At 47.4% G+C, this 19,054-nt stretch overlaps 1 protein-coding gene across 1 annotated transcript; it reads right to left on the bottom strand.

Annotated features, from left to right (window-relative positions):
* Positions 1-399: 399 nt before the first annotated feature.
* SF3A1 (splicing factor 3a subunit 1) lies at positions 400-19,054 on the bottom strand. The gene is made up of 16 exons (XM_039861979.1): positions 18,875-19,054; positions 16,101-16,222; positions 11,981-12,188; positions 10,583-10,840; positions 8,279-8,353; positions 7,456-7,606; positions 6,937-7,130; positions 5,968-6,085; positions 5,511-5,696; positions 4,688-4,809; positions 4,336-4,581; positions 3,581-3,788; positions 2,924-3,078; positions 1,844-1,945; positions 1,675-1,746; positions 400-917 (listed from the first exon to the last, which is right to left on the bottom strand). Exons 1-16 carry the CDS (start codon positions 18,935-18,937, stop codon positions 816-818), a joined length of 2,382 nt encoding a protein of 793 aa, XP_039717913.1. The 5' UTR covers positions 18,938-19,054; the 3' UTR covers positions 400-815.

Genomic DNA, 19,054 nt, shown 5'->3' on the forward strand with positions numbered 1-19,054 from the left:
TTTTAAAAAACCCTCATCATGTCCTTGTGCTCACTCAGGGCAAGCCACCTGCCCAAGGTCACAGAGCCAATCAGGTGGTGGATGATTACAGGAAACCTCTACCTTCTTTATGCAGGACCTGCATCCCATCTGTCATTGTTCTGTGGTCCTGGCATGTTGCAGACATCTGTATTAGTCTGTTAAATACACGGGGCTACGCCTTTGGAGAGCCCAAATGTTTTAAAAGGGCAATAAAAATCTATCAAAGAAAGACTCATGAAAGACTTGATGGTATTAAGTAGTTAAAAGCCCAGCATTCTTCAGAGCAGAAGAGGAGCCACAAGGCACTGTGCCATGCTCTCCCTGCCTTGAGTCTGGACAGGGTGCAGGTGGCCGAGGGACAACTCTTAAAGACACTGATTTCACAAGAAAGGTCCAAGAGGTTTATTAGACAGCTCATGGCAAGACACAAAATGATTAATGACGACAGTAAGCATATTCTATCAGCCAAGTGCCACTTTGCACTACAACACTATCTTGCGGGACATCTCTGGATTCACATTTCCTAATGGGCTGCCTGAAGAAATGAATCCCCTCAAATCAAGACCTGAACACAAAGGAATTCTGGACACCACTAGGGAGAAGAGCAGCATAGAAAGCCCTCTTGTCAATGTGAGGAAGGAGTGGGAGGAGGAAACTCTGCTTGACAATATGAATTTCCAAACTTAGTAGGGAAATAAATGTACAAGGCAGGGTCCTCTGGGTCTGAGGGAAGGGGTGGGGGACAGGAGAGGCAAAACGGCAGTGGCTGGAACCTGAGAGGAGGTTTTTCTCTTCTACTTCTTCCTCCCACCTCTCTCCTTGAGAGCCAGGTGGATGACGGCACCATTGGCCATGTTATAGTAAGCCAGTGAATTGGAATCCTTGATGAAGATACCCTGGAAAACAGAAAGTGCGTTAGCAAGGGGCAATATGGCCTCGAGCACACTGTAGTCTCACAACTCCTAATGTCCATTCACATGTACAGGGGCTTGAAGGAAGGCGGGAAACCAGGCACAAGGCAAAACCAAAACTCTCTGGTTCCTCCCAGAATGCTTTGCTTTTCCTTCCTTCCATACCAAGCCATTATCTTCCCTTCTGTCGACTCCTCAAGAAGCTGGCCTTGACCAACTCCACAGAATTGTGCCTCTTAAATCACAAGACCTTTAGAGATCAACTAGTCCTACAGCTTTATCTACAGAGCAAGAAACTGAGGCCCAGAGTAGGAATTTGTCAACATCCAAAATGGGAGAACACAGCAGCCCCGTGTGACCTCAGCACCAGGCTTAGCTGGACTATCACCTCCGTGTCCTTGCACAAAGCCAGGTTACCTGAGACCACACTGGCTGGGATGGCCACTCCACTGAGCCAGAAAACCACCAGAGCACCCTCAAGTCTTGTACCTAAATATCTACCCCCATCGCTGAGGCAGAGGGTTTTCTGGACTCCACACAAGACTGCACTGTGACCCTGCCAGAGCCTTGTCCTTTCAAGTTAACCTGCCCTGGCACTTCCAGCCGGCATCGTCACTTCTAGGATGGACTCAGATGGCCACACCCAGATGTCTCCCCACTCCTTTCGTTCCACAGGGGATTTAGCTTCTGGGACAGCAGAGGTGTTGGGACCCAAGAAGGCAGGGCCAGACAACCAACTTACCTCATACTGTAGCTTCTGTTTACCTGCAGGCATGCCTGTGGCTTCGTGAATCTTCACCTTGATGACAGAGACCTGTGGGACCAAGGAAGGAGAGGTCACTCACCCCCTTACTAAAGTCAGCTGGAGGAAGCTGCCCCCAAACCCTTGCTTCCCCTGGAGCAACTCGTACCTGGTCTGTGAGTGGGAGGGTGAAGACCAGCACCTGTCCGTTCAGTTTCCATTCTGTCTTATCCTGCATATTGGGCACTTGGACTTTGATGGACACTGGACCCTGCAGGACAGGAAGTGGCCATTATGCTGTGGAGCCATGAGCAAATAAGGAACTATGCTCTCTTATTCGTGGACCAGTCTAGACAATGTCACCTCTCCATCTGGACTTCTGATGATGCCACTTGTGACATGACACAAATCACTCTTTTCAAAATATGGTTTCTTTTCTTTAAAACAATCTCTGTCCTGCTTCCTGGTAACATGAAAATGCTCTATGAACCTCAAGAAGTACCACAGGAGGAAAGAATATGAACTGTGAGTGCAGAAGATCTGGGTTCTCAACTCAGTTTCCCTGATAATTAGGTCTCTCTGAGCCTCAACACCATGTCTATAAAGCAGGTGATCACAACCGCTGCATGGTACTAAATGGACAAGACCCATAAAACATGTAGCTCTACCCTGGCACTTGAGTACTTAAGAGATGAGAAACACTATCAGAAAGAAAGGAAAAAAAAAAAAAAGATTTGGTCAAATTCATTGGGAGAATGGGGCTGGAACTGTTTCTGCTTCCTCACTGGAGCCTAACAGCTTCCCTAGGGACCAGCAGTGCCAAGATTCCAACCTCTCCTTATTTCTAGCACCCCAAAAGGATCCTCAGAACAGGCAGATATCCTAAGGGCTGAAACTGGAGAAGGCCATAAAGAAATTAAGAACTGCACCCAGGCTTTTCTTCAGGGCCCCTTTCATATTTGAGTCCTACTGCCTGTGCAGCTGGGTCTCCCTGTTTGCCTCTACAATAGTTAACACCTAGAGACCACTGACACTGTCTGATCCTCTGACTGCTGACCCCACAACTAGTGTGTGCTCAGAAGCTCTCACAGGCCTCCAATGGCTAACCTAGGCCTCGGAAGCCAAAACCATGGGAGCAGAATAGGGTAGGCCAGGGAGTGTGTAACTGGGGCAGGACTGAACACCCTTCTCCACCCACCCACCCCGCCTAGACACCCCAAGCCATAGGCAGCACCCTGGGATCACATACCTTATTTCTGCGAAGGAACTCCTCCTCAGGCATGAGGCTGTCCTCTGTCTTCAGTTTCTTGGAGGCAGGTTCATCTTCCATGGGAGGTGGAGGGTGGACAGGGGGCATTGGAGCTGGAGCTGGGACGGGTGCCACAGGTGGAGCGGGCACAAAGGCTGCAAGGACAGGAGTAAGCAGCTGTGTGAGTTGAGGGAAGGGGCCTAGGACTCAGGGCTGGTAAGAAGTGAGAGTGGAGACTGCAAAGACTTCCTGTTTCTCCCAGTCAGAGGTGTGAAGGGCCACTCCTTGCTGAGTCTGGCAGCCAGCTGGCTCCCTGGCAAGGGGACCTGGGAGGCTGCCTAGACTGGGCAGCAGGGGACTAGAGGGGTTGGACTGATGGATAGAGTGGGTGCCTGCTGACAGGGAGCACTGTCAGGTCTATGTGCCTGTCTGAGGCTTGACCCCTCTGGGTATACAAACCCCAGCTCTGCCACCATCACCCTATCTCCCCCAAGAGCCACAGCTCCCCAGCTCAGGGCTCTTTCACGCAGGGAAGCCATGGCTCTCCTCTAGTCCCCCAGCTAGAACAGCTAGCACTACCGTCAGCTACTGCTCTGCTCACAGTGCTTGGCCTATAGCCCTGACCCAATGGCCTGGAAATCAACGTGAAACACTGACCTGTTGGCACAATCATGGGGGGTGGGCGGGGTGCCATGATAGGAGGGGCTGAGGGAGGCATAGGCACCACGTTGATCCTGGGTGCATGGATGATAGGCGGCATGGGGGCGATCACAGAGCCTGGGGGCAGTCGAACAACTGATGCCATTGGGGGCCGGGGCATGACGGGTACTGCAGACACAACTGTGGTACGGACAGGGGGCGGCATCTGTGGGGGAGAAAGGACCCATAGGTCACAGGAAGCGAAGGCTAGATTCCCAGAGCACACACAGCTGGCAACTGGTCACTTGCAGCCTTTAAGGATGAGTCTAGACATCTCTGACTTAGCACCCTGGGGCTGAGACTGCAGCCTCACCTCAGGCTGATAGGAACTACACTGGGAAAGGCCCATGGCGACACTCTTTCTACTTGGGACTCAACCAGCTGCTCATGGCAGACACTGAGAGAGCCACTAAAGAGGATGACCTGGACTTAGCCTCCTGGAGACAAGTCAGCAATCCTCAAAGAACCATCAAGTCCTTCGGCCCTTCTCTGCTTCTCACATCTGCCACTTGCTTCCCTCCCTGTTCCAATCTTCCCACACTGATAGAAGTCCAGGCTAGAGGTTCTCACTTCCAATTAAAGTGTTCTTTCTTTCTACCTGAGCCACTCAGCACTCAGACGCTGCTATAAAGTAGTTGCTCTTCTCACTCAATAGTGTGCAACCCCAAGAACAAAGTTCTAAAAGATCATTGACAAGGTGGCTGCTGGCTTACTGCAGGTGGCCGGGGCACTGAGGTGATGGGTGGGGCAGAGCTGGGGATATTGGTGGCTGAAGACGGAGGTGGTGGTTGCTGAGGGATTTCATTGGGCTTGCTGGGGCCGATCTTCTCTTTGGTATCGTCTTCTGGTACCAGGCCCTTGGCCTTGTGGATGGCCTCAATCTGTTCCTGGAGAGTGATATTGGCCTGGGCAGCCTGCTGGGTCCGGGCCATGCTGCCTGAGTGGCCATCCCAGGTCACCTACAAGGGAAGGGAAAACAAAGCCACAGCTTGTCAGGGATCCTAGAACTAAGCCCAATGTGGGAGTCTGAGGTTAGGGAAAACACTAAGATCCACCAAACTGCACCTTCTCCTCTGGCTTCTGGATCTCCTCCTCACCAATCTTCTTGCCGATGGCTGTTTCCTCTACACCGAAGATGTCGGTACGCCGCTCAGCCAACTGTTTCAAGCTGCTCTCGATATCCAGACCTGGACACAGTCACAGAATGGAGACAGGGGACAGAGAGGGAAAATAAAGCAGGTGCCCTACCAAGAAGGCAGCAGCTCTCCTGGTACAAGGTGGAGGCTGGTGCTGTGGGAAGAGGCTGACTCTGGGTCCTAACCTAGCATACCTGTCCTGAGACTGGGGAAAGCTGCCCAATCAGCACTAAATAAGGCTATAAATCAGAGTTTGTCCACTCCTTGCCTTATGAAAGATACTGAGAGGATGGGGTCACATGAGTAAAAAGTAGCAGAGTCCGTACTAAAAGCCTGGTCTCCCACCTCTGGGACAGTTTTCTCCCTATTGGCTGTCACAAGACATCATGTCTCATTTCCAGGTGCTCAGGGTACTCCAGCCATCAGGGCCCTAATTCTAAGATAGTCTCGAGAATGAATATCATTCCCAGCTATAGTCAGATCTTGCTCTACAATGTCCATGGGCACATGCCATCCACGTCAGGTGCCTGCCTGCCTTTGGAAGTGTCCTATGGAGAGTTACTCTGAAAAATTGGGAGTTCTTTTGTAGCAGCACAGGCTGCACCTATCCTCGAAGGCTTTTGTTTACTTCAACTGTTGCTTTCTATGTTTGCTTAAAGCAAGTTGACTGTAGTTTAGAGATTCCCATGGGCCAAAGTGAGTCAGGGCTGAGTCAGAGAAGTGTGGACTGGGTGGGGGAATTCCCACCTCACCTGGAGCATACACCTCATCGTCACTCTGCTTCTCACGGATAGAGCGATCCCGCTGCTCCAGCCAGCGAGGGTCGAGAAGCCCGATGCGCATGTGTTCCTGCATTTTGCTGGCAGGGATCTTCTCCCCCGTAATGGGAGACACAAGATACTCATCTGGAGCAGGGGCTGGAGGCAGGGGCTTAGAAGCTAAAAGGAAACAGAAATGCGTGAGTAAGAACAATGGATGGCAGCCTGGGTTAAGAGGGTGTTGTTTCATGCACATATCATTCATTCAAGACACATCCATTCAGTGCCACACTGCATCTAGTACTATGCAAGTTACCAGGACACCAGAAATGACTAAGCCCTCTTCCCCACTGCAAGGCCTCGGACAGAGGGTTAACAATGCCTTTATAAGACACCTAGAAACATGCCATCCTAGAAACGGAACACGTGAGGGCAGGAAAGCAGGCCCTACCTTTGGGGTCGTAGTCTTTCCGGACAATGACCTGGTCTGGAGTTGGGGGCAGAGGAGGTGGCATGGGTGTCTCTGGGGGTGGGGGCACTTTCTGCCCTTCTTCTTCATCATCTGAACCCTGCAAAGTGAAGCAGTGGCATGACTGAGAGAGGGGCCAAGAAGCCACTTCTCTGCAGCTGAGCCTGGTGGCTCTCAGGGTGGCAAGGAGCCTAGGCTCCTGCCAGCCAGCGTCCATGTGCTAAGCCTCCCCAGGCAGCTGAGGCCAGCAGGCAGCCAGCCAAGCTGCTTCCTCACAGCGTGAATGGGAGCGTTGGGGGCCACGGTGCTAACACTCCGCCCAGGCATTTCCAGCAGCTGGCACCAGGCAGTCCCAAGAGGCCAAAGGCACTTAATATGCTGGGGAGGGGTGCGGGGAGCAACTTGGCGCTCAATGGTAGCTGCTCATGGAGCAATGCTGGGAGGGAGAGAAAAAGTCAATTCCCACAGACATAGGGCCCTTTATTCTCAGGCTACACACAAATTCTTTCCGAGGGGAGGAGAGCAGTTTGGCTCTGGAGCCTCTGCCTGCTCAGAGGGCCAGGCTCAAAGAGGATAGAGGTGGCTGAAAGGAAACACAGGCTACACTCAGAAAAGCTTTGGGAAATGCTGATCATTTGGGCCTAAGCGTTAATGCACCAAAGCTCATGGTGTAGGACTCCCTAACTAAGAGCTAGCATGGGGGTGGTGAGGAGCAGGGCCTCTACAAAGGGGGAAGGTCATAGAACAGGGCCAGGAAAGCTTTCAGATCCTTGCCTATGAATGAATCTTTGTTGCCCAAGCTGGAAAGTGGCTCTGTGCGGCCTGGACAGCTGCTCAGCCAGGACGTCTGATACAAGATCCATGCCTCCTTTCAAGGTTCACAAAGGAGCTGGATATGACTTTGGTGGAGAGCACCCCCATCTCCTTGGGCTCCAGGGGAAAATGGCATACCTCATCCATGTCTTGTACTTGGGTATCCTGGTCCAGCTGGGAAGGAGGCTCCTCTGCTTTCTCCTGCTTCTCGTCTTCTTCATCAGATTCGACCTCCATCTCAACCTCTTCACTCTCCCCAAACTTTTCATAGCGCTCCTGAATGAGGATTCGGGCCCCCAGCTCCTCTGGGGTGGTGGGGGGAGGGAAGTTCCCTGGGAGAAAGTGAGCTAGAGTCAAAGGGTGGCCTCCACAGATGTTCCTTATCAAAGGTCCAACTATCTGCTCTCTTCACACAGTGAGCCCAGGAGTGGAGCTGTCCGATTTCTCTCCTATCTCCAGAGGCCCACCCAGAGTCTTATACAATAAGTATTTGTTGAATTAGGTTTAAATGGTGCAATGCAGTAGAACTGACATCTTCTGGGAGCAGAGATGAAACAGACACTGATAAAGCCCTCTCAGGGATTCTGATGCTCTCTGTATGAGTTGTCCCAGCACGGCTCTGAGCTCCTGGCTCCCTATCTGGAGTCACATACCTACCTTGCTCATTGGGTTGGAAGTCCACTGTTTCCACTACCACAAAATCATGCCAGTCGATCTGCGCATAGGCCACCCGTTCCTTCTCCTTTTCCTCCTCTTCTTTCTTCCTCTCACGCTCCTGGAACTTGGCCCACTCCACTCGGTAACACACCTGAAGGGATGGGAAACAGCATGATGCTGAGCTGAATCAGGGTCTGCTCCCAACGCGGATGTCACCAAAGCCAACATCTCCTTCAGAGCAGGAGGGAAACTTCATGGAGCAAACTATGGTATTTGCATGTGGTTTCAGCCAGACCCAGAATTTGGACAGGATGAACATTCTAAATGCCACAGAAACCTTCTGTCTAGGTCCCAAGGGCAACTGTTTTGTTATAACCTCAGAGATTTCTATTTGAATTAACAAAGGGCTCTGGGTTCAGAGGGTAGCTAACTCCCTCCCGGGAAGTCTGTGTAACAACCAAGTGCCCACAAGAGAAGACTTCATGTGGCCACTCAAAACAGCCAGTACCGATATGCCTCCTGCCTCCTTTCCTCTACTCTAAAAACTTAAGCCCTTGAAAGGCATCTGTCACCAAAAATTCTGTTCAGGAGTGGGTTTCTAGTGACAGTGAAAAAGAAGACCTAGTGAAGCTAGGAGCAAAGCAGAAAGCTGGGGAGCAGAGAGTCCAGGTTTCTTTGACCTTTGTAGCCACAAGGCCTTTCTTCCCACCACTCCTGTGCCTGGAACATAACAAGGTACTGCCTCAGAGACAATTTCCAAATGTGAAACAGAACCTACACAAACTTGCACCATCAGTAACTGGTTATAAGGAACTGGGTTTACCTGGTCCAAAACTTCTCGGGGGTTCTCAGCTTCTTTCTTGAGCTTTGTAAATAAGCCTTTAGGCGGAATCAAGATCTGAAACATGGAAGAATCATTAAAGCAACTGTCAATGCTGTACAACATGGGACAAAAAGGTGGCTTTCCTGGGCCCATGGAAAGGCATAGAAAGGAAAACGTGGGATTCTGGGTCCTAATCCCAGCTACAATTGGCTGTGTCAGGGTTTTCCAACCCCCCAGACCGAGGACCGATACTGGTCTGTGGCCTGTTAGGAACCGGGCCGCCCAGCAGGAGGTGAGCAGCCTGCGAGCAAGCAAAGCTTCATCTGTATTTGCAGCTGCTCCCCATGCTAGCATCACCACCTCAGCTCCACCTCAGATCATTAGGCATTAGATTCTCATAGGAACACCGGTCTTTGGTGCCAAAAAGGTTAGGGACCGCTGAGTGTGACTCTGGACAAGTTACTTAACCTCTGTCATTTGGTTTCCTTCTACGAAAGGGTGACACCACCACTTAAAAGTTGGCACCATCAACTTAAAAGGCTGCTGCAAGGATTAGCAAAAAAGTATGCAAAACCACAGGCAGCTCACCCAGCAGATGGCCAGTATGCAATGGCTGTTTTCAGGGGATGTATCTGCTCCTTCTGTTTTGCACTCTCCCAGGCCTCCCCTGACTATCCTATTTAAGACTGCAGCCCACTGGCCCTACTTCCCTAAATTTCCATCTACTTTTTCTCCATGGTATTTATCACCATCTGATATTCACTGACATTGCATTTGTCTGTCACTCCCTCACTAGACCAGAAACTCCATGAAGACAAGGATTTCTCTCTTTTTTCACTCTATCTCCAGCACCTGGAATAGTGTCTGACACTCAATGTATATTTGCCAAAATAACAAATGCTGGCTTTGTTCAAAACAACCAGTCATTCCAACTGCCCCAACAGTATCTAATAACATTGGCAAAGTGGCTCAGCTCCACCTCATTCTCCCTGTACTTCTACCCCCAGAATCGATCTGCTCCTAGAGTGCCCATGGCTAGAGACAGACACTAGTGCCCTCAAGTTAGAGTACTGAGTATCAACACCTCAGTTCTGAAAGAGAAGGAACAGGCAAGTAACAGAACAAGAAGAAATATGGTGACCTTTAACCCCAAAAGCAATCCAGTGGGAAAATTTAGGGTTCAACTTAAAACTAATACTATGTGATTACAGTAACCCTTTGACCTTCGATGATTAATAGTTCAGCTACTAGCTTCTGGATTTGGTCATTTTATAAATACACATTTTTATAATTCTTTCTACTTATATACTTAGAGTGAATAAAAAGTTACAGGAAAGCATTATGAGTCCTATCAAGTCAGAACTTTAACATATTGTTTCTAGATATCAAGAACAGATGTGCAGACCAGGTCCCTAAAAGGAAGACAATTTCCACATTTGTAGCAAGAAAAATATACCATAGACAAATCTATACCAGTGTACTTTACAATATATTAATGATGATTATTTTAAATACCACTATTAACTTGCCCAGATTCCTGACTGTAGCATAACTAAGATCTTTGGGTCTGAAGTAAAAATGCCAGACTTTAGATCTTTAGCTTTGTGACCCTGGCCAAGTTAACTTCTTTGTGTCTCAGTTTCTTCTTCTATAAAACGAATATAATAACAGTGGCTATCTTATAGGTTATTTGAGATTATATCTGAAGATGCTGCATATGTTAAGTACGTAAATACTGGCTATACTTACTTATGTTAAATTGTTTCCCCAATGTCTATTTAAATGATATTTCTAATGCAAGTACTTTTTAGTAAAAAACAACACAGATTTGGATTAAGTCTCACTGTAGCTACTTAATAGCTAAGTGACTTCACTTCTCTGAGCCTATTTCTGCTTTTGAAAAAGGGAGGGGGGACACTTATGGGTTCTTATGAGGATTAAATTAGGTAATAGGAGATAATTATTAAGGGCTGGCTTCCTTCTCAGGCCCTGTGCTAGGCACCTGAAAATTTAAATGCACTTAAAAGCAGCTAATACTATATGGCCTTGTGACATAGCAGACACTCGCCTAACAGCAGTTATCAATCATGCATTCCATATCTGTTTACAAACAAGACTATGTTGCATTTAAAAGGAAAAACTGAATAGAAATCAAGATTTCACACTGAACTGAAATTTTTAACATCTGCCCAGGGGCTCCACAGAGGGGCACTGTCCTTGCAGACAGTGAGTGGACAGAGTACTTATGGTAAGATGCACTCCTTCCCTGGGCCCAGCACCCCGGCCCCTGCCCTGACCAAGCACCTTGGTATACTGTTCCACCAGCTTCGTGAAATAGTTGAAGAGGCTGTGCTGTGGACGGAGGAAGTCAAACTGGTAGTTGCGCTGCTCTTTCTGCATCAGCTGGGTCAGAAACTGGCGCCCATTCCTGGCCACAAACTGAGCCGTCAGCTTCACCACGTCCAGGTCGAAGGCCGAGATGGAGGGGGGGTCTGCGATGAACTCAAACTCGGGAGGGGGCTCTTTGGGCACGATGGTCTCTTGGATCACCTGGGCTTGGACCTAAGATGTAGAGGCAATATGAGGCAAGAGGCACATGGGTGGACTGGATCTGGTGCGGGGGAGGGAGGGGAGCGCTCTACACTTCTATTAATGATGTGCACACCACTGGTACATGGTGTGAGAGAAATCTAACTCACAAAAGCACCAATTTCTTGGCCAACTGTGTCCTCAACAACCTGAATGGCTTCCAGTGAGAACCATGCCCCTGCTGCTGCCCTGAAATCAAAGGCTGAAACTGGGTGCCAGAAGATCTGACAAGAACATGGCTCACCAAGCCCAATCAACAGGGACAGAGGACACAATAGGCCCTGCATGTATGTGTGCAGAGGACCCAATGGACAAAGGATTTCCATGTTTGTTACCTCACTGGCCTCCACACGAACCATGAGGCAGAGAACAGGTACTGTAAATCCTTATAGATGAGGAAACTGAGGTAGCCTGAGGCCCTAGGAGTAGTAAATTGCAAAGCAAGGTCTCGAAACCTTCAAAATTTACTCCCCACTGTAAAACAAGGACCAGCCTTTGACACCAAGGTTCGAGAGCGAATCAAAGAGAATGAACCACCCGGGTCTACACAGGAGGCAAAATGTGCCAGCCCTTCCTGTCCTCGTTGACAATCCTAATTGTCCCTAGTGCTGGGCCTAGTGCTGAGGGGAGTATTAGGGCAGGCCAGATGTAGAAGCCCTGGGAAGGTGAGACAGAAGAGAAGAATGGTCCAAGAAGGAGCCTACAAGCCATATCACAGCACTGCCCTCACGCTGTGATCAAGGCAAAGAGAAAGGGCTAAGAGCATCTTCAGCTTTGTGACTTTGGGTATATATACTTCCTTGGGCCTCAGATTCCTCATCTGTAAAATGGTCACTTTGCTGGCCTCCTCATAGAGCCCCTATGAGGTGCCAATGAGACTAGGCCCCTAAAGCACTGAGCACAGAGCAGGATAAGCAGTGCTCAGGAAATGACAATTGTCAGCCGGACTTTGCTGTCTAAGTCTCAGCATCTGCCTCTGTAAGATGAGGCTAAAATCTCACATCTTCTCCCTGGGTGGTTGTGTGGTTTGGAGAGCAGAGTTCATTATCCTCCCCTCCCTATCCTGGCCTTCCTCTCAGCCCTGGGGAAGTGAGGGGAAGGACTGGCTCCAACCTTCTGGGGAAGCTGTTGCTGGGTGGCTTGCTGCTGCTGCTGCATGACCTTGGGGATGGCGGCTGAGGGCTCCTGTGCCTTCCCCTCTTTGAACTCGCTGACCTTGTGACGGTAGTAAGCATGGTAAGGGTCATTGGGGTTCAGAAAGTTGAACTTGGGGTTGTTGATTTCGTTCTGTCGTATCCTAGCTTCAAATTCAGGTCCGTTTCTAGAAGGAGGAAAAAAGAATTAACACAGGAATGCTTACAACTGCTGGGACCCAGAACACCGCCCATTCAAGCCCTCTCCTACGTCCCATCCATCAAACTATTCTGTCTCTCAGCACGGCAGAGGTCCTCCTCGAGACGCCTTCAGTGGCCAGTGCCATCCATCTGCTCTCCTTCAGCTTGGCCCAGGCCTCCACTACCACAGGGTCTCCCAGACCTCCATCATTCCCGCACTTCCTCTGCCAGTCTTGCCATTTCCAGAAATCATCTGGACTACTGCTTTTTTCTTTTAATAAAATTTATTTACTTTTAAAAATGTACTTACAAAGGAAGGCATATATTACTACTTCAAATAAAAATCATTATGGCTTTACTAATAAAAGGCAGTCATAAATTTAAACACAATGAAAACGAAGTAATATTGTTAAAGTTTAGCTTGAAGTTTCCTGCAACCAAAGCCAGATCTTTTAATTAAGAAAAGGGATTACTGAGCGCTGGAGAGATGTTAAAGATATACTAGCACTAAACGAAGACTTTGTCCTTTGGTTAATGAGAAGGACTGAAAAAAACCTGAAAATGTGGACAATTAAACTGAATGCTTTATCTAAGTATTGCCTAAAACCACCACATTTACTACTGGGTAAGGCCCACACAGGAAATACTGCTCTCTGTGGGCCTGGACCTGTGCTGTTGAGTAAGGCACATTCAGATGTCAGGGGAGCAGTAAGATTAGCAGGGAGGTCTCCCATCTCTCTCTGTACTTAGGACAGTTTCTCACATATACCCCATGTTCCCAGTTTGAATGCCTTTAAAACCTCAGAATTAATAATAATTAAACAAAAGTCTCTCATAAGGTTTAGGGAACCATGATTTTTTTAAGAGTCCCATTTGTAATATTTCAAGGTGTCAAGTATAAATTATACCTGTGTCAGTCAGAAAGTGCATTAACCTTAAAGATACAAGATATGGACATGTTCAAGTTTTGGGTTCACTACTGACTCACCAAGTTACGAATTTCTCTTTGACTCAATTTCCCATGTGTAAAAATATAGCTAATATCACCTTCTCTCTCTTCCTTGAAGTACTGAGAAAATCAAATTAGTTAAGAAGATGCCAAAGTCTTTTTGAATCATAGTGGCCTGCAAATGCAAGGGCTGTTACTTCTATAAGGTTAGAAGAGGCCGTTTCATAAACAATAGAGATGATCTAGGTATTATCTGTGGGGCTTCTATCACTCCCAGAGCCCAGCGCTCGGAGACACCCCAAACACACCAAGAAAAAGCTCCAGGGGCTAGGTGGAAGCCAGGGTGCTCCACTCTCTTCGGACTTTCACGACCTGGCCCTGTCAGTTGAAGAGAGGGTGGGAGACAGGGTGCAGGAAATGCTGTCCCCCAGATTAGCCACTCTGACAATCTGTGCCATGGTGGTGGTCATCAACACCAGGCTAGCCTAGCTCCTCCGCAAATTCTGATCACACTCTGTGGTATGACTAACACCATAAGGTCTCAATTTGACAGTGCACTAGTTGAACTGGAATCTCATGTTTGGGCAAGAGGCTTTCGTCCCCCTCCTTAAATAATGCAAACCACACACATGGAGAATGAATGCAAACATAAATACTGCTAAACTCGGCCACCACACCCAGCAAATGCCCAGGGCAGATGAAGGGCTGTTAGAAAGAGGGACTCTGGTTGTCTCCTCTATCACTGCCTCCTAAGCCATAACTTTACCACATGTGGGAACAATCTGAAAAATAAAACAAGAAGGCAGCCATATTCATTCCCAGCTCTTTTGTTGCTTTCAATTAGCTTACTGTTAATTTTAGAATTGTATTCTCTAACACAAGAAATACATTTTAACAGAAAAAGACATGACTGACTCAATCCAGCTGGTGAGACTTTTAAGGGTAATTTCCACTTCCATTTCTTGACAGGAAAATGCAGGGAAGGGGAAACCTAATTGACAAAAAACTTTTGGAAAACCATACTTGGTTCGTGATTTTTACTGTTTGCTCCATCAGTCAATACATGGGAACCCAGCAGAAGTGAAGCTGAGGGTCCTGCATGTTTGCTTTATCCTAGCGTAAGATGCTGATCTGTCCCTTCATTGCAACATAAATAAAAGCAAGTTCACAAATTTTAGAAATGCCTACAAGGCAATCATCATCGTCAAAAATAGATGTAGAGATGCAGATGTACAGATTTATTTTTAAAGGAATTTGGAAAGATTCTTATTTCTGTGGTATCAGAAGTTGGCACAAAATTACTGGAAAGCTCCTTGGCAAATGTTTAAGGAATCTTTTTAAATGCTATTTCAGCCAGCAAGATGACACGTAGAATTTTCTTTAAAAAATAAAGAAAACAAACTAACAAACAATCTAAAAGGGAAAGAAAATGCTCAGAGACTTCCCCCACAGTTTAATTTGCCAAACTGAAGTATTGGAAACGATCTCAAAGTAAAAGATAGAGGAGATGGCCAAGTTAAGGCCCATCACCTCGACATGGTGCAGCCTCTCCAGAGAAGACTATGCAGCATTAGGAGACCATGAAGCAACATGAGAAAATGGTTACAACACAGTGCGAACGGGAAAAGCAGGATGTGAAAGTTCTCTGCTAGTATTAAAAGGATCTAAAAAAGGATGCCGATGGCCAGAAGGAACAGGAAAAAGTGAAAACAGCTGGCAAAAATTATTCCGGTAGTGAGATTGTGGTAATTCTTCGTCCAACACCCTTTTCCTATTTGTTGTTTTAAAAATATTGGTAGAAAGGGGAAGCATGAGCATTGGTATGAGACATTAAGTATTTATCATAAATACAACACCAGCTGCCCTAAATCTGATATGGCCTTATAATGTTCAATAAAGCAGAGAACAGTTTTAATCCAATACCTAGGTTAATCAAAGCCCTTGAAACGAGATGAGGATACTCTCATGACACCTGACACAGCGAAAGATATCAACCAGAGTAACCTCTTACTAGGTTTTATTTTAGTTAGTTAGGAAAGGAAGGAATCCTCTTTTGATGTGTTATGATGGGGATGGTGCCTCAGGAGTCAAGGCGAGGCCTCCAGGAGAGCAAATGCCCTGAGGGCAGCAGTCTGCTCAGGGCCAGCTACTGCTTTCATGCAGAGATGTCCAGTTCATCAAGAAGCCAGAAATCCAGATTTATTGTGTAATCGTCTCATTTTTAAAAAGTAGCCACTAATTCGAGTTAAAAAATATACTATAAGGACAAACAAAAGACCTGTAGGCTGAATGTGGCCTGTTGGCTGCCAAAAGAATGCTTTAAATACCCTCAACTAGGGTATGTACTAACCCTCGGAGTTAAGTGGCCATCAAGAAGATTCCATCTGAGGACGTGTGTACGTGTAAGTATGAAGGAGAGGGACAAGAGGAACTCAGACTGATTTCCATGCCACCTGAGAAGATGGCTAACACTTCCACAATGTACCTGGATTACATTTAATCCCATTACCTCACTCCTGCCTCACAACAACCTGAAGTAGCATTGTATTCCCTTTTATAAATGGGTCATTTGAGGCTCTGAGGAATGCAGTCCTTGCATAATGGGAATGATCAGCTCCCTTTTTTGTCTTCCTCAGGCCAGCGGCTCAGACATGGACACAGAGTACCCATTACGAAATAGTTTTCCAGGCATTTCTTCAGGCTCATTTTGAAAGGACAGATTCCTGGTGACTCTTGGGCTGGGTGTCACTCGCACTCTACCACTGCCATGCTGTTAGAGATGCCAGTCCTGTCAGTTGCCTACCTCACCACCATGTTGTGGTTTTAGATGAGCTAATGGGCCTACGCCGCCAACGCCTCCCTAAAAGCCCAGTGTTGCCCCGTGCAGATTCAGGAACTCTTGGTGCTAAAATCCACTTGTGAACCACACAAGCAGAACTAACTACGTTACCTGGCAACAAAGCTGGCAGTCTTGTCAACAATATTCCTGACCTCTGGAGGAGGGTAAATAATCCCCACCACTGGCTTGGAAGGGGTAGAATCATCCTTTGAAGATGCTTCTTCTTCCATGGGCTATGAAAAAAGAAAAAGGAAATAAGGTCTTGAAGTTCCTGGTCTGGGGCTGGACCCTGTCCCCGCAAGTTAGTAATACCCTTCTAGGATATTACTGAGAGCATTAGAATTTCTCCCGCAAATTTCCCTTGAGTTAGAAACCTCTGCTCCAGAAGAATGGTTCTCTTAACTGCATTGTGTTTGCATGGGACCCTCTGGGGTAACTAGTAAAAAAAAAAAAGCAGCTTCCCTGGCTGCCTTCTGCATTTTCCCAAGTGCTCAGGGGATTCAGATGCAGAGGGGCTCTGATCACAATCTGAGAAACCATGTTCCAGAATCCAGAAGACACCCACACCAAGGGATGTGCCTGGCATAGGATAGTTAGTGATTGTTTGCTGAATAAAGAAGCAGGAAACTCCTTGTTGGCTGCTCCTTCTGCCTTGAATGCCCTTTCCCTCTGCATCCATTCCTAGTTTTAACCACCACTCAATGCTCAAATGTTTTGTGAAACTCTACTGGAATATTCAACCCTAACTGCCCATATGTTCTAATATTCTTTCCTCACCAGTCTTCCTTAAGTAAACAAAGGGTCAAGTCTCTCATCTTAGAAAAATAAAGTTTCTCCCCTCCCTCATGTTCCTTTCTGCTGCTGCCTGACCTCCCACCCCTTCCTCTGCTAGCTAAACATCCTGAGTTCTTTCAGCCCTGGCGTTCCCACTTCCTTACCTCCCATTTGGTCCTCATCTACTTCAAGTGCTCTTGCCAAAGTCAAAAACAACTACCTACATCCAACTACAGCAGTTATCTGGCTGTATGATCAATGACCACTCCTTTATAAAACTCTCCACTTCTCTACTCCCAGGCCCTTTCTCACTTGCTTTTCCTTCTTGCTCACCATTCCATCCAAGTCCTTCCAGGCTTCTGTTTCACCTCCTACCCTATAACGAGCATCTCCAAATTTCTGTTCTTGGTTCTTTTCATAGTATTCATACTGTCCTCTGTCAGGAACTCACAACCACATCCTCCGTTTCCCTTACCACCTCTAGGCTGAACAACGCTGCCCAAACTGATATCCCAAATCACTTTGTGCTCCAGAGCTGCAGATCCAGTTAACTTCTAGGTACTTTCATTTCTATTCCCTTTCTTCATGAATAGCCAACCACACCCCTGGTCAACCAGGCCAGAAACTTGGGCCTCCTCCCGCTTCCTCAGTCTCCATATTCCATGATAATAACAATGTTATTATCACTGAATGTGGAGAGTGAGTAGGTGTCATATACTTTTCTAAATACTATAAATATATTAACTCATAACCTTTATGAGAGCCCTGAGGTAAGTACTTTGATCATCCTCATTTTCCAGATGATAAAACTGAGGAATGGAGAGCTTAACTGGCTCAAAAGAAAGCAGAACCAGATTTCTAACACATCACTCTGGCTATAGTGCCTGTACTATCAGCCCTTTTGTGACATGAGCTTGCCCAGACCCTCTGTCTACTGTCACCCCCAATCCAGCCAGGTCCTCGGCATCTTTAGAAAAAGTGACTAATCCTTCGTCCTCATAGTAATTCTCCATGTCACTGCCTACAAACCTGAAATTCTGAAACACGAATGTGTCACTACCCTGCTTAAAATCCTTTCTTTTCTCTCCATTGTCTACTAGTAGTTCAAATACTCAGAACTGAATCTCTTGCAACTGCTTTGCCAGCACTATGCTTCAACCACACCTATTTACCCTTGACCAGAAGCACCATCTGATTCTATTTTGGTGCCTTTGCACTTACTATCTGGTATTACCTTATTTTTCCCTATTGACTGGGAAAATGCTGGGACACATAGGCAATTAATTGAGTATTTGTGGAAAGGGTATGGACTTCTTCTGTCATGTTCCCTGCTGTATTCTGAACCCAAAACAGTGGTCGGCATACAACATGTGCTCAATAAATGTTTGCTGAACGAATAAAGAATGCTATATCCCTTTCCTAATCACCAACTTGATGAACTCCCATTCGCCCTTCTAAAAGCAATTTACCTCTCACTCCAGTGGGCTTCACCTACTTTAATCTCCCCTCCACTCCATCAAAGCAATGGTGATTGGGTTACTCTTTTGTACCTGATTACTTCTATAATAGAGCAAATCACATTGTAATGCAAATATTTATATACGCCTTTCCCCTTCCGCTAATTGAGATCTGTGTTCTTTACAGTGATGGGCCAATAAACATTTGTGGAATAATAAAATACATCTGTCTCCCCGACTAGTCTGTGAACTCCCTAAGGCAGGAGTTGTGCCTCATTTACTTCAGTAACGTAAGAGCCTGGAACGGGGTTTGGTTATACTAATCATCGCATAGATGCTGATGGGCTGGATCAGTGTTTCTCAAACTTTAATGAATCACTTTGGGAACTTGATAAAATGCAGATTCCTATTAGAAGATCTGTGGTGGAGACTCCGCATTTCTAATAAACTCCCAAGTGATGCTGATGCTGCTGGTCCGCAGAACACACTTTGAGAACCACTGTTCCAGAGAGCTCAGTTCGTTACCGGAAGGCAGCGCGCTGCCTCCTGGGACTTGTAGTCCCTTTAAGCCCAGCTAATTGGCCGCTTCTTCCTGCAAAAGGAGCGCCCAGGCCTAGGCTCGGGCTGCTGGTCGAGGTGAGGGGGGCACGGTACCTGTTTGGGCTCGGTGGCCACCGGCGGCGGCGGAGGCACCGCCTGCACAGGTCCGGCCGGCATGACTGCGACGCTCAGGGCTGCCAGTCCGCCTAGGTGTAGGTGAGCAGTGCTGCGTTAAAGCAGTTTCCCCGCAGCGATGGTACGACGAGCTCGCAAGATGGCGGCAGCTGAGCGAGT

Source organism: Pteropus medius, unplaced genomic scaffold (assembly GCF_902729225.1).
Source record: "Pteropus medius unplaced genomic scaffold, Ma_sr-lr_union100, whole genome shotgun sequence".
Classification (NCBI taxonomy): domain Eukaryota; kingdom Metazoa; phylum Chordata; class Mammalia; order Chiroptera; family Pteropodidae; genus Pteropus; species Pteropus medius.

Coding starts and splice junctions, on each gene's coding strand:
- SF3A1 (XM_039861979.1), bottom strand. CDS start 18,937: ATGCCGGCCGGACCTGTGCAGGCGGTGCCTCCGCCGCCGCCGGTGGCC. Junction 4,810..5,510: donor CGATGAGGTGTATGCTCCAG/GTGAGGTGGGAA, acceptor GACTGTGTCCAG/GTCTGGATATCGAGAGCAGC. Junction 1,946..2,923: donor AGTTCCTTCGCAGAAATAAG/GTATGTGATCCC, acceptor CCTGTCCTGCAG/GGTCCAGTGTCCATCAAAGT.